Here is a 15546-nt window from a genome sequence, read left to right on the forward strand (position 1 = left end):
TTTTTAAAGAAGAGAGAGCAGAAAGTTCACCCACCTGCAGTGTATTGTTTTTGCACTGACTGATGGAAAATACTGGACATAAGAAGACAGAAGAAGGGAACGGACCATTGAGCTGAGTATATTGTGAGTAATGACCCACCTCAGTCATTCTGCAGAAACACAATGTGTCACCTTTGGTTTTTAGGTGTGACTTAGCTGTTAACCACATACTGTATGTAATGAAATGTACAGACAACACAATAGACAAAACTTTGTAACTGAGCACTGGGGTCATTTGCAGAAGCGATAAGGTTTAGGACTGAAATTGTGGTTCAATTGATCATTGTTTTAAAACTACATGTCACAGTTTTAAATGAAGGATGAATGCTTTTCCTCACTTTGAAGTGAAGCTCTTGACTTTGTCTTTCTAGTCCTCTAAAACCTTCTATTTCCTCCTGATATCAATCTGGCAGGCTTGCCAAAGTGACGGTGAGAGTGAGCTGTTTACAGATGCAGTCGGCATTCATCCCTGACTGGGGCTTGTGCATGATTGGCTCAGCCATCAGCTTTGCCATGCTCAGTTGCCATTATTCTACAGGCATCCTCAAACCAATTGAGATGCCGAAGCCCTCACCCTGCAGCACTGTTCCAAGCTGGCAGTGTCTGTGACAGGAGAATCTCAACAGCAAGTATCCTTCTGTGGAAATTCAACTAATCCAGTGTGCACTCTCCTGTTGCTGGGCCACGGTGATAAAGGAGCCTGTGGGCTGCTGCCATTACTGTTGCGGCTGTGATTGCGTCTAAATCTAATCACCGCTATCCTGTTCTGGATCTCCCAGGTTTAGAGCTGCCCCAATGAGAAGGCTTTATTTAATGGACACGGCTGATTTATAGCAGAAGAGAACAAATATATATCTGTTGCACATCACAAAAGCCTTCCTTTAGCCTTTCATGCACATCACTGTCAATGGATGGGTATTGTTTTATGAAATATCAGCTTGCAGCTTTTTCATATTTTTATCCCTTAGCTGCAGGAATACAGTATATGCTTCATTTTGACTTTCCTGGGAGGGATGCACTTCTACCCACCAGGTTCCCCTCTAACTGTTTTCTCACAATAAAGTGGCTGGCTTGTCTACACCCATTTACTCAGCAGAATATCAAATTGCTTACTGCTGTTGTTCCTGAACGGCAGCCCACAGAAACACTTGCAGCAAAGAGAAAAAGAAGGTGATGTCATGTGTTTTTTTCATGGTGGCTGCAGACCTTTAATGATAGGTGCTGTACAGGCTGTTTGAGGGCTGCAATTATAAGTTGAAGTTTCAGCAGCTTACTTTTAAGCCAAAAATAAATGTGCTTTAAGGTTCAGTGTGGTGTGGATGGGTGAAAACATGAAGATATTTTCTCCTTTATAGAGATTTCAAACTCAATTTTCTTTTACACGTGTTGTAAAAATGAATGGTCTCATGGACACTGCTTGAAGACTCAAATCTGTGACAAAACAGATTAGCAACATGAGGATGATGCATTAAATTAAGGCCACCAGTCAGTAATAATTACAACCTCTAGGAAAATGTGCAGCAGCCTTGGTCTTGGGAGAGCGTAATGCAACCAGAGGAAATGTTTATTAGAAAGCAGAGAACTTTGCCTTCTGCAATAAACAAGCATAAACGTGAAAATTAGGTCAATGCGGGATCAAAGTCTTGCAGCCTGCTCAGAACAAGCCTCGTTTCATAACATCAAATTCCGTGCAATATGTGAACAGCTACATTTCTCCTAACAGCAATATTGAATTTCCTGTAGTGTGGGTTCTCTACATCTTATTTGAGAGCTGTCTCCCAGCTGAATGTGCCTCTGGGTTCCCCATCAAACTCCAGTTGACTGAAATGGACAACGGGACATGGATGTTCTTCAAAAACTGACAGTTGTGGAGTTGTGATAGATGCAAATAAGATATGACAGCTCCTGTTGTGGCTTAGTGGCAACACAATGTAAAATATTTTATGGAGCCAGTTGCAAAACACTCATTTGAGCAACTGGGTTGAACAAAAGTCCAAATTTAAGTTTCTCTGAAGGACAAATCATCTGCACAGCATCAAGACTGAAAGACAAACTAAAAACTTTAATAACATATAATTTCTTATATCCCAGCGCATTGGTCTCATAGTTGCCTGCGACATTAAAAAACAACAACACTAACATCCTTCATTCTTGTTCTCTAGCTTGTAACTACACGGAGGGGGAAATTTCCAGCCTGGGAGGAGAGACGCGCAGCAGACACCAGATGCTGGGATTGGTCGGACGCTCCACGTTGCACAAACCTAAACAGCAGCGTAAGGCAGAGACGGCCGGAGGATGAAGCAGCCGAGCCAGGCACTTGGTGAAAAGAATCCGAATACCAATCTGTGACGGGGGCACGACATAATGGTGATAGATTAGACTGCCGAGCAATAAAGTCTGGGTCTGAACCGGATCCTCAGTCTGCTGACCGCCTGGCAGCAACGCAGCGCCGCTGTTTTCTACCTTGTAATGAGAAGCATCTGCTGGCAGAAAAACTGGGGCTAGTCATGGTTTTGTCCTTTTTGTAATAGCGTCTGATGTGCAACCTAATCGCCGCTTGCATCTGCAGAACAAAATACTAACATGGGTTCCAGACTGAGCAGACAGAGCAGCCTGGATAATGAGAATTTCTGCAAAAAGCGACGCAAGCTTCTGGATAGTAGTGGAGAGGGCGAGAGGGGCAGTCGGGGTGGCGGGGATTTTCTGTTTGCAATGATGCTGAAATCAGACAAACTGCCTGGGATGCTGCGAAGGACCAACCACAGCCCGTACATGAGGCGAGTGGCGTGGATCAAAGAGATACAGAAACTGCTCCGTGACCGCAGGATAGAGCAGGCAACCGCCGTGCTTAAATTACTGAGAAAGGTAAGAAAAACCTGAACGCAGCTCTGCCCGAGCACGGTAAGGTCAGACCTGTTTACACACAGTATGTGCGCTATTGCTTTTGATGTCGATGCAGCCATAGACACCTCAACACATCCCAAAGCAACAGATGGAGAGCAACACGAAGCTGCTCGTGCGTGTGTGAATGCAGTTTGATGTGTTCTCCGTGTCCATTTGGTGCGTCGCTCCCCTCCTGCAGACTCTGCTCTGCACCATAACTCTGTTATAACCTCTGACCCCTGACCCCCGACCCCCTCCCACCTCTCCTTTCTTCCTGACATGTGATGAGTGTGCACTCTTTCTAATGTTGCTTAGGCCACTTCCTCCGGAAGCATTTGTTTAAAAAGTAGGCCACTCGTGGAGCAGGGTACCTGTGACACTGTTATAGTGGCAGACAGCATGTGACTCACCACAGTACGCAGTATCACTGTGAGCAAACATGCTCAGTGTTGACATTTGAATTAAAGACATAACCTGCACCATAAATGACAAAATAGTTAAACTGCATGCTGTGTGTCATTGTCTGTGTTTCATTGTCTTTGGAGGAGATATTTCCATCACACGCAAACAAAGCCCAATCCCTACTCGACCATCCTCCCCAATGTCTGTCCTTGTTTGCCCCACTGTGGTCTCACCTCTCCTTAGGCTGTGCTAAAGCTCCCATTAGAGCAACCTGCCCCCTCCGGTGCTCTCCTCTCCTAATGTTTCTCTTTCTGTGTAATGGCCTGCACTCCAGCTGAAATAATGTAAGCCCTGGTGACCTATGTGCCACAAATATTATTTTTCCCCAAAAGGGGAAAAAAAAAAGTGACCTTCTTCAAAAAGAAGGTCACAGAAATGAAAATGTAGATCACTGCCTTTGCTGTTGTATTTATATACCTGGTTGTGTACGCTGGTGTAGACAAGTGAAACGGTCTCATATGTGGCTATTCTGATAAAGTGATTGTACTTTCTATGACGTTTTCTAGCCACTTTAGATGTTGAGGATCTTTAAAACCAACATGATCAAATAAAAAAATGAGCTGTCATCAAGTAAAAAGCACTCTTGTTTTTATTGTTTTCTGAAAAGAATCAACATTTCTTGTTTTGCTTTTAATGCACTTTTCACTTAGGCCTGACAGCCAGTATTGAAGTTGTGACCTAGATTATGTCAGTCCAGCTCCTCTGCACTGGCTAAATGGTGTTGGAGCTTAAGCCAAGGGTTTTAAAGGGATTTATCATCTGCTACAAAGCATTAACATATGTAAAAGAATATGTTTGCTGAAGATTAGTGATCTCATTTGTTTGCTTGCCCTCAGGCCCTCCTCTGTCTTTTAGCTGTCCGCCAATCCAGCATTAATTACTCTGAAGGTTTGACATGAGAATGGAACCTCCTTAATGAAGCAGAGGAGATAAACTGGCTAGCCCACGCTCCATGACAGCCACATCACAGGGGACATGGGCTCGCTTCCTCTAAATGAGCTGCGCTTTCATTAAATAAGTCTAACTTTATCTTTACTTGTCTTTTCGCAAGCAGCCACATATCTGAAAGATTCTGTTTTCCGAATTTGATAGGAGTTCGTGGCACAGTTAATTGGTGTGTAACAGCGAGCTTGGCTTCTGATATGAAAAAGATCTGAGCTTTGCTGCCGACATGAGAAAGATTTGTGGCTTTATGCCGCACTTGCACATGACAATTGATAGTATCTGAAATCAGATGGGAGATATTTTTATACCTGTTTTCTCAGAAGGCCTCTAGCAGCTTCTCTGATGCCTAGGATGGAGTCTGTGTTTACTGGTGCCCTTGTTAAAAGGGGAGCCAGTAATGTGGAGCTGCAAGCCTCCTACGCAAACTGTCTATTACAATCAATGCAGATTGTGTTTGAGAGAATTAAAATTGTGTGTGCACACAGGTGTGTGAATATTGTATGTCTGCAAGGCTTGTTCCTCTCATTAAAGCTGCATGTGCTGCATAAGTGTTTGTCATCGTAGTTTGGCTCATCAAGACCTTGAGGATGGACGTGCAGGCAGAATGTACAGTTCAGTACACACAGCTGCAGTGCTGACTGTTGCTTGTCTCATCACACTCAAAAGGTCATCTGAAATCACCTTTTTTACATGGTTTGATTTTACTTTACTGCAGACGCTTATAGATCTGTCATATTTATGAGTAATCCAGCATGACAGCTGTCCATTTTGACCTCTTTGGAGATGATGTATTTATGTGCTGCAAGTTTGTAAATCCCATTAACTCAGAATCTTAACATTTTTAAGTGCCACTGCCTTGTTTTATTGAGCAGGAAAAAAAGGCCAAACCAGGAAAAATACCTAGATTTTGGTTAAGTTTTTTTCTTATTCCAGGAAGTAGCAAATGTGTAGTTCTTACAATGGCAGAAAAATTATCATAAAAAACTCTGAAATTGGATGTCAGGATTGCAGATTGGATTAGGCTGTGTGACGAGTGGTGTTGTTTTTTGCATGCAGTATGTGATATGTTTTGTTTTGATTCAGTTAGGTGGAAACGTTTTCATTCCCTTATTTTTATATTGCGAAAAAACAAATTTTTTTCATCAACATAATATTTAATGCAAATTCAGCTAGTATAAATATTCCTTTATCAGAAAGCTAATTTACCAAGAAGTATGAAAACTTTTGCACTGATATACAGTAATTGTCATTATTTTACTTTTTATACACATAAGAAGGTCCACTTCTTATCCCTAATGCAATGTTTTTTTAGTGAGATCCAAAATCTCAATGTTTCATTAGAATTATTGTGTGATGTTTTTAAGATTTCATCTTGCTGTGATTGTGACTCCTCTAATTGTTTTCTGTTTTGGTAGGATCTGGGTTTGGAAGGCACCTCACTCAATGACATCTTGTATAAAAACGCTGCCTTTCTCAATCTTGTGGACCCAATCTCACACGAGCTGCTGCTCAGCCTTGCTCGGGAGATGCAATGTCCTAAGAAGGTCTGCTTTCACGTTGTTCTCATTCTCACAACACTCATACACTGTGGTACATACAAACCCCGAAAAAGTAAGCTTCGAGTTAGTATTCTGCAACAGAAACCATTCTCCTAAAACCATTCCCTTGATAGTTTCCTTGTGTTAAGTAATGAGTTCTCAAGATCAACGAAAAATCCAATCTGAAAATGTCATCGACTTACATTTCCAGAGATAGGCTGAAAGAAATTCTGCTGACACGTGTACACAAGGTCTTCAGTGCAGTTTTTTGAATTTGTCTTGATCTTGAGATCTCATAACTAAATCTGGTTTAATTATCTGCTAAATTACAAGTCATAAGTGAACATTGAATTCCTTTTTATGTTAAACTGATTTTATCACTGACTGTGTTGAATCTTGCCTCTCTTCTGTGCACTTCCTGTGTTTTTCTCCCACTGATGCACACTGCATGTGATTAGATTTTCTTGCTCCACCAAGGCAGCTAAATTTTGTCTCGTTCAGGAGTAGCTCAAGGCATCACAAATAATAGAGCCTTTTTTATTTTATCTTCCCAGGTGGTAAATTTTAGAAAATGAAAGAAAGTTTGCAGAGTCTAAGGCTAGAATGTGAAATAATAAATTAAAACAATGATTTTTTTATTTATTTTTTGCACCTCTGTTTGGTTCTTTGTTCTCTGTGCCATTATGAACAAGCTTTCTGCTCTGCTCTACAGGATGCAGACACCATAAAGTCTTCTGATAAGATTTGCAGACAGCTGATCTACCACCTGACCCCACACTCAAAGTGGCTGAGGCAGAGCATGTCCAGACGGAAATCCCAGGCCTGGTAAGCCCTTCTGTCCAGACATTCAGTCTCTAATAAATCTGCAGTGGCGCAGAGAACAAGTTTCGGCTCTAGCAGTAGAGCTTGTAGCTGACATTGAACTAGGGCAGAGCTGGCTGCTGGCTGACCTGATGGGAACTCCATGATAACCACACTTGTCTGTCATCTCTTTCTTTAAGCAATCAGGTCCGTACTTTGAATGTGTGTTGCCACTACCTTTCTCTCTACAAAAGTGGCCTAGCAACATATTTGTCCATTTGGTTGCTGAAGAAAGGCTAGGAGGGTTATATTAAAATCTAATTGTACTCATCTTGATAAAAGAGTGAATTACCTTTGATGTGCAAATGATGAATAGAAAATTAGCCTGTGTACAAATAGTTTTTTTGTGTGCCTGGGTATTGTGTGGTAATCGTATTTATGAACAGGCTATCATAGTTCCTTCTCATTTAATTGTCTATTCTACAGCTGGATTGATGCTTCAAATAATACATTCATTTTCTGGAGACAGAAATAATCTAAGGGCCATCTAATTATGAATCAGTCAGAGGAATCAAAACATAGAATCTGTGGAAAAGTGAAGGCATATTCACAGGGATCTGGCAGAAGCTGATACTTGACTGTGGAGCTGCAAGAGCAGAGCTTTGTTGTGCTCGTGGATGTTTAATTCAGTCCAGAAGAAGAAAGACACTGGATTTAACTGAGACTGACAGCAACTCTAAAATTGTGCACATACATTTGATTGCTAAATTCCGATAGCTGAAGCTGCTTTTTGTTTTTTACTTAGTCATGTTGTGGGCTTCATAGACCTGCAGACACAGAGACAGACTGACATTGGCTGAGACAGCAGGAGCAGCATGAATCATTAAAACAAAAATCCAGTCCTAAAACAGAATATTTATACAGCAGCTGCTGTGAGCGCCGACAGCTTTGCATGCCGTTGTGTTCATGAACAAATACCTGTCGATGCTACAAAGAGATGAGATGGGTACAGTCTGCTGCTGACAGTAAGCAGGAAATTCACCTTACAGACTCGATGTCTGGAATTGTTCTGCTCTGGCACTTTTATAAATGTAATAATTGAAATTTTGACTCAAACATTAATTGAGCTTGGAGTTAGTTTTCCATTTGTTGTTTTATTTTACCATAAACAGCACGGCTCAAGTTGGAGTGTATTGTGTTACATTGTGGTCCAGTGGGTTTCAAGGATCACTTGGAGTAAATGAGTTGTTAGTTAGAGTTAGTTTTCAGTATTAATGCTAAGTTTTGCTAATCATCTACATGCTCTAACGTTATACTGTCACAAAGATATCATAGGTAGGACCTGGAAAACACTTTTTTTATGACACTGGTTATTATCATCAAGCACTTGCTAACACATGCATTGTAATGGTTTCCTTGATTTCCACTAACATCAGCTAACCCTTTAGATATGAATATTTATATTATTAAATCATAAGATTGATTCAAATGCTGCCTCATTATTTTAAATTACTGATATACTGAGACTGATGAGCCACACATGGAGACACATGAAGAGATACACTTCGCTTCCTAAGTGTTAAAGAGGGAATACTCGATAGACAGGTTCATTATACAATGTAAATTTATGTTAATTTAATTGGTTACTAAATTATGTAGTGGATATTTATTAAATGTGTTGATTGTAAAAGAACAGAACAAGTCTAAAGGTTAGACACATTGTTTGCTTTGCTTCTATTCTTTTGGACATGTGTTTAACACTCCTGGCGTTTTCTCAGCCAACTTAATGAGGTCGTCACCTGGAGTCCTCTCCAAGGAGTTTTGCAGAAGTTTCCATATATTCCGAGCACTCATTTGTTGCTTTACCATCACTCTGCAATCAAACTCATCCCAAACTGTCTCTAATTCAGAACAAACAAACCAAAGTACTGATTTCCACTGGTCTAACGTCCATTCTTAATGTTTCTTCTCATTGGTCTCCCTCAGTGTGGACTCCACAGCAAGTTTGCATCAGTTTCTTTGCGGTAGGGGTGACTGTGGCTCAGGAGGTAGATATCGGTACAATTCCTGGCTCCTCCTGTCACATGTCCAAGTGTCCTTAGGCGAGACAATGAGACCCAAGTTAGTTGCTGCCAGTAGCATATCAGCTACCCCATTGGTGTGTGTGTGAGTGTATGTGATTGGGTGAATGAGAGGCAGTGTAAAGTGCTTTGGGTAAAGATAAGAAAGAAAAGCACCATAAAACTGCATTTAGCAATATGACCACACAGGCCTGATTCACCTAGTCTCCTTCTAAACAGTTAAAGTTGAGATGTTTCTGCTTCTTGTTGTCTCTGAAGCATTGATGTGGACTGAGGTGCCGTTAAATGACGATTTCTGAGGCTGGTAACTTTAATGAACTCATCCTCTACAGCAGATGTAACTCTTGGTCCTTCTTTCCTGGGGCAGCCCTCATGTGAGCCAGTTTGATCACAGAATTGGTTTGATGATTTTCATGATTCCACTTCAAGCAACTTTAAGGTCAGGAGAGTTTGCTGTAGAGTGACACTGTAATGCAATTGATGGTTTTAAACGCATTAAGAAGGCATGATGGTCCACAAATTACTTTTTGACAATATGCATCTGTTAATTGAAAATTGTTCCAAGTGAGTATGTCATGAAGCTGCTTAAGATATTGCCTAGATAACCCACCTGACTATTTCTTGACTTGTAGAACCACATCTTAACCTTTTTTCTATTTTGTTTATATATACACAACAAACCAGACATAAACTGGGAATTTGTGGTCTTTAGATGACTTAGTAGGTGGAATATTTAAACTATGAATAATAATATAATAATAATAATATTTTCATAGTACTCAGCCAACCATCTTCTGGCTGTTTCATACTTCATACACAGACATGACAGTTGTATTAATCTTCTCATCTAACTGCAAAACAAACGATTAACAGTCTTACTCAGTGTAGATCTATTCCTTTTTCAATTAAGGTTTTAAATGTCCACATTAACAAAAGTAGGCTAGGTCATAAATCTCATTTAAAGAGGATTTTACCCCCCCCCCCCCCCCTTAACTCCCATCTTTATTGAGCTGCAGGCAAACTGATCTCATCTATCCAAAAATGCAACAGTTTCACCAGTGTGAGGTTTCTCTGCGCTCAGTGGAAACAGAACCAGCTAAGTCCTATTTAATGCCACAGAGTTATTCATCCCTTCATTATCCAGTATTAGCACTGCACAACAGTCCCTCTATATACTATACACACATTTCTGATTGAAATGCCACATTGAATTAATTCCTGAATCTTACTAATCCTGTTAAGCTATCTAACTAGTTTACTTGGGTTTTGCTAGAAATTATTTTTTTGTAATTCACATTTAATTAAAGAGCTTGGCTAGTCAGTATTCTTGATGGAGGCAGTGACCCAGAAATGCTTCTGAGGTGCTTCCACCTTGAGGGTATTTTGATTTGATTTGATTTGATTGTGTGTGTGTGTGTGTGTGTGTGTGTGTGTATGTGTATGTGTGTGTTTTTGTGACTTTTTTTCTCCTAATTTCTCACATCACTGTCTTCCTGCTCCATCAGCCTTACTTGACCTCATAATAGTTTTTTCTTGGACACCTAACTAACCGACACTACCATCCATTGTGCTCTGCCACTGTCTTATCTCCATTGACCACATTCAGTTTTTCACGTGTGTTCAGATTCAGTAATATGCATTAATTTTTTTCCCGTAGCAGCCTCCATTTTCACTGATTGTTCGGCTTCAAGTGTTGTGCCAATAAACTACAGAATGACATATGGAAACCAGTCCGATGTGCTCCTCAGGTCCAGTTTTTGATCGAAACATCAACCACACAAAAAGATATAGGGCTTCAAATCAAGATTCAAGAGGCAAAAGACTATTTATCCTAGAGGGAAATAGCTTTGCCTTGTTACAGCTGCTCTCTGCTCGGAAAAAAAAAGACGGTAGAAGTATATTTTTGTGTCAATGGAACTGTCTTTATTGTTTATTGAAGGTGAGCAAAGCTTTATCATAAATTAACAAACTTTATGGCAAGTGAACTCCTAGAAAACACTTGGGCTATTTAAAGTTGAAATGAAATTGTCATGATTTTTATGACGGCTGTTATCTATTATCCACCCACCTGTTAACTAATGCATTATAACAATTTTCAAAAATGTCCTTATTTTTTAGATAACAGTTCACCTCATCTCAGTTAGCATCAGCTAACCCTCATGACATGAATATCAAGACTTATTAGATTTGCACTGACTGAATTTGAATGCTGCCTCATTATATTAAATCACTGATATACTAAAACTGATGAGCCACACAAGGACACAAGAGTTGCACTTTGCCATCACAATATTAAAGGGGGGGTACTTAATAGATGCCTCCATTATACAATGTAAATTCAAAGAGACTGTATTATGTAATGGATTATTAGATTACTTGATTGTGCTTGTACTTCAGTAAGCACTATTATTGTGCAGGAAAGGATAGTGTTTTCTCTTTGCTGCTTTGGACATCTATTTAGTGATGTAGTCCGTGATCTTGTGGATGTACAGACAAGACAAAGCAGTCGTCTCAACGTTATCAGTGGCACTCTTGTTTTCTAGTCGGATTAATCTGGAGAAGGAATGAAAGAAGCTTCCAGAGAGGACGGCTCAGACATCTATTTTTCGTACCTTCTGAGCTCAAAGGGATGAGTCTGTCTGAAAAGTAGGGAGTTGTGTGATCTCAAAACCCATTCACACCTACAGGGAAGCCTCATCCAGGGTGCAGCCATTAGGACTTTTGTGCCTCTGGTGAAGATGAGATTTCTGTCATACAAAAGGCTGCCAGGGCCAGACAATAGAGAAGGGAAGGACTGTGGTTTACAAGACTTTGATGAACACAGCAGCCTTGACAAATGTCTTTATCCCATAGATTCTGTGTTCAAAAACTGGGTATACTCCCCTTTAGCCTGGCTTCATCAGTGGATTTTCGAATCCATCTTACACATTATCATTTTAAAAGCCTCAAGGTTTTTCAGATTTTATGCTTCGACTGAGTTCAACAAAACACAGATATCTCACACAGTATATTCCTCAGATAAAGCTCTCTTCAGTGACTGACATTCATTTTATAAATTACCTCAATACGGTGTGTCAAACACACAAAACCACTTTTCCACCTTCCCTCTAAATGGATTATTATCATAATGGAGCGTGTTTCAATGTTTTACTCTGCATTGAAATATACGCTAATAAACGAGTGCTCTTTTATAAAAAAAAAAAAAGAACCATATGCTTCAGAGATGCTTAGCTGAAGTTTGAATAGTGATAATTGAATGCAGCATATATCATAGGTTCCTGTTGCTCATATTAATAAATGATACAAGTCACTGTGACTTTATGTGATTGCTGATGGATCATTAATTAACAATGTCAGTTCCCATTTACGTCATAAAGTTATTTTAATGATTCAAAATTTGCAGAAATTCAGTCACATAGAAAAGAGCTTAGCAAATCAGCCCCTCTGAAAGCCGAACAACCCTGTTTTTATAGAAATATGAAGATGTTTTTACCAAACTAGCAGACAGACACAGTCATGTTCCGTGTTGCATCAGCCAGAAGCCTGAGCCCAAGACAATCTCTTGTAATGTTGACAAATCAAAATCACATTCCTCTTATTAATGCCCCACACTCCTGCTACACTCTGAAATGTGCTTTTCTGAGTAACTGAGCTACAACTGATGAAGTATGAGTACTGTCTTAACACTTCTTAACTGATGATGCATTAAGTGTTAACTAATTACATGATACCATGACTTAATGATTTTTTAATGACAAGCATCAGACATTTATGAAACATCCTCCTCATGTAGTCAGTCATAATGAGTCATGCGTTAGTAAAGCATGTTTTCTACCTTTATTATAAAATGTTACCTGCTCGTCTTTTATTGTATTTTAAAGTGCAGACAAATCATTTTGGACTGCTTGTTGTTACACATTTAATAGATTGTACAACTGTGGTGCTAGCACATTATGTATGCATATATTTTGTATCCTTATTAGGAGTGCTACAAATAACATTTAGCAGTTACAGTTTCCTAACTCTCTTATTGGCCCAGTTATAATCCAAATTCACTGAAATCTGTCACATTTTACTAACTACCTAACTGTTTTAAAAAATATGGAAGCCAATCATCTTAAGTTTTATCTTTTTTTAAAAATGCATCATTGGTGAACTATTCTGGTTGTGTGCTATAAGGAGATCTGTGCTCCCAGCCCTCGGAGCTTTAAGCTCAAGCTGCTGGCTCTCGGATGTTCTGGCTCTTCTGTTTACACTAGTAAATCCCCATTCTGGAGTCTCTCTGTCAGCCTTCCGCTCCAAGCCGGCCCAATCACCCCCTCCTTTATACAACACAGGAAACAAAACATAAAACCAGGGCCTTGTTGCCAAGTCACAGATAGTGTGATCATTCAAAGTACCAGTCATCCATCACTTAAAAACCTAAATTGATCTGTGTTTTCCTCTCAACGAATCAAGATCTAATCTATCTATCTTTTCCTTCATGTTTCCCAACAGTCTTAAAACAACCCTACAGAAAAAGCTTTCCAGTGACACCGTCGACTTGTCCGGCATCCCTCTCTCCTCTCGCGACATCCGTCAAGTCGCCTTCTACCTCCAAAGCAACAGAGACAGTGTGGTGGCTGTAGACATCAGCTTCACCGAACTGCAGGATGAGAACCTGAGAATCCTACTGCCCATTCTGGCTTTGCTGCCCAAACTCAACACCTTGGCTCTCAATGGTAACCGCCTCACACTGGCTATCCTCAAAGACCTCACAGAGATGCTGAAAGACCCCCGGAAGTTCTCCAGCCTGGCCTGGATCGACCTGGGCAACAATGTGGATATTTTCACCATGCCTCAGCCACTACTGGTCGCACTGCGTCGCCGCTGTAGCCTGAAGAGCAGTCTACCAACCATCTACGAGTACACAGAGGGTCAGCCCTACAGCTACCACCTGGAAATTTCTATCGAGGAGCCCAGTCACTATGAGGAGGAAGAGGAGGAGGACGAGGATGTGGAGGAGGACGAGGATGATGTAGGGAATAAATTTGAACTAGAGCCGTGGGGTTTAGGGGAGAAGCAGCTCTCCAAAAACTTCACCCTTCACTACTGTGAGAGGTGATGTGCTATTTTCCCGAGAGGCTCTTTCGACTGTGGTTGAAATGTCGTCCCACAGCACTCCTTTACTTCCTTCGCCCTCTCGCCCTCACACCACGAGCTCAGTCACCTTTCCGAGGCACGAGAGAGACCAGTGCCCACATTGTGAACTTCTTGTCACGACACAGCTGCTAAGCTATCCCTAACCATCTCTGAGTTAACCCACACAAGATAGTGACAGTCACAACAGCGGACTTACTGTGTTGGTGGATGGTGCTCTTGGGAACAAGGTGCGGTTTCATTGGAGGGGGGCTGGAAGAGTTAATGAACCGGTGCTCTCTCTCTCTCCCTCTCTCCTTCTCTCCCTCTCTATCTGTCTCTGTGTGTGATAGTGGCAGCTGAGGAGCCAATCCCAAGGAGATTTAAATCAGTTGGCTGGATGGAGGAGCAGCAAACCCGGCGGTAGCTGAAGTGGAACTCGAGTTAGTTTGGAAACAGTGGGTCCCCTTTGGGTTCAGTAGTAGGACTGAGACTCTCTCTGACAGGCAGGGCCTAGCTCCACATTGTGTGTTATCTGTTAATCTCTCAACAAAAGCTATGACACAAGTTCAACAGACTATACAGCCGACGACCCGTCACGTGATGCCGGCAAAACTGCTAGGTCAAGACTTTTTGCGTTTTCCCCCCCTTTCAAAATGTCAACTTGTGAATACCCATGCAGCCCATGTGTAGATGTAAATGAGGATACAAAACATGGCTCTGTTGTGATTCCACGGGCTATTTTTGTGCACTGGTGGTGAACAAAGCAATCTTAGAAGATAACAGGTAAGACCCAACCATGGATAGCTCACACTGATTTGATTTTGTACATGCCTAACTGCTGATATTCACCTCTTTGTTATTATGGCGCTGTGTTACACGTATGACACTACAGATAACTATAAACATGGACCACTGAATCAGAGCTGTGCCCAAACTGCCCTTTCTACTGCCAGTTGTCTCTGCAGATACACTGTATGTTGCTATTTACAATTATTGAAATTCTGCGGACCTGTGTTTGTCATGAGACACAGCCATGACTGTTATCTATTGGTTATTGTCTGCCGTAGCACATAATGAGGTTAGAGTGACCGAAACACTGCAATGCACTTTAAAGCACCATTATTTTTATATTTCAGTTTCTCTGTGGCATGTGCTCTGTGTACGCTCTTTAAAGCTAGAGTTGTTTACATGGCTGAAATTAAAATGGTAAAATGCTGGTCAAATGGCTCATGATTGATAGAAAGATCATTAAAAACATCATCATATATATAATAAATGTTTAAATGTGTGTTATACTGTGTGTGTTTGTAACAGTAAAATGTCTAATTATTGCTGTAATTATTTGTGTTATTGTTTTGGTGTTGAGTCTTCTGTCCGACTCTGTAATTATAATAATGACTCTAATGACTATAAAACTAAGCGCAGTGACCTCCTGCTGTAAACTGGAAACTGATTGGATTACACAATAAAGCAGAAAATTGTTTGTTAAATGTGATTAGCAGTCAGAGCGGACACTTTTATGTCCAGCGTTTAATCCGAGTGATAGAGAGCGCTGTCCACTTAGTTTGTAGTTTATGTTTTGTGTGTCAACGTCAAACTCTTCCTTGTTGTAGCCTGTACGTATTCGTCTCATGCCAAACACTGACTGCCAATAATAAAAAAAAATCGATCCACAC

General features: G+C 40.7%; 2 protein-coding genes across 2 annotated transcripts in view; one reads left to right on the plus strand and one right to left on the minus strand.

Annotated features, from left to right (window-relative positions):
- Positions 1-15546, minus strand: part of ggt1a (gamma-glutamyltransferase 1a) — a 31219-nt gene that overhangs the window by 6338 nt on the left and 9335 nt on the right. The window lies entirely within an intron of this gene.
- On the plus strand, positions 2042-15545 carry lrrc75ba (leucine rich repeat containing 75Ba). The gene is made up of 4 exons (XM_067521321.1): positions 2042-2904; positions 5745-5873; positions 6580-6692; positions 13247-15545. Exons 1-4 carry the CDS (start codon positions 2623-2625, stop codon positions 13851-13853), a joined length of 1131 nt encoding a protein of 376 aa, XP_067377422.1. The 5' UTR covers positions 2042-2622; the 3' UTR covers positions 13854-15545.

Source organism: Channa argus, chromosome 11 (genome assembly GCF_033026475.1).
Source record: "Channa argus isolate prfri chromosome 11, Channa argus male v1.0, whole genome shotgun sequence".
Taxonomy (NCBI): domain Eukaryota; kingdom Metazoa; phylum Chordata; class Actinopteri; order Anabantiformes; family Channidae; genus Channa; species Channa argus.

Bases quoted from the DNA above. Each gene is read 5' to 3' on its own strand.
- lrrc75ba (XM_067521321.1), top strand. From the start codon at position 2,623: ATGGGTTCCAGACTGAGCAGACAGAGCAGCCTGGATAATGAGAATTTC. The intron at 2,905-5,744 runs GTAAGAAAAACC...CTGTTTTGGTAG, and splicing joins TGCTTAAATTACTGAGAAAG to GATCTGGGTTTGGAAGGCAC. The intron at 5,874-6,579 runs GTCTGCTTTCAC...TCTGCTCTACAG, and splicing joins AGATGCAATGTCCTAAGAAG to GATGCAGACACCATAAAGTC.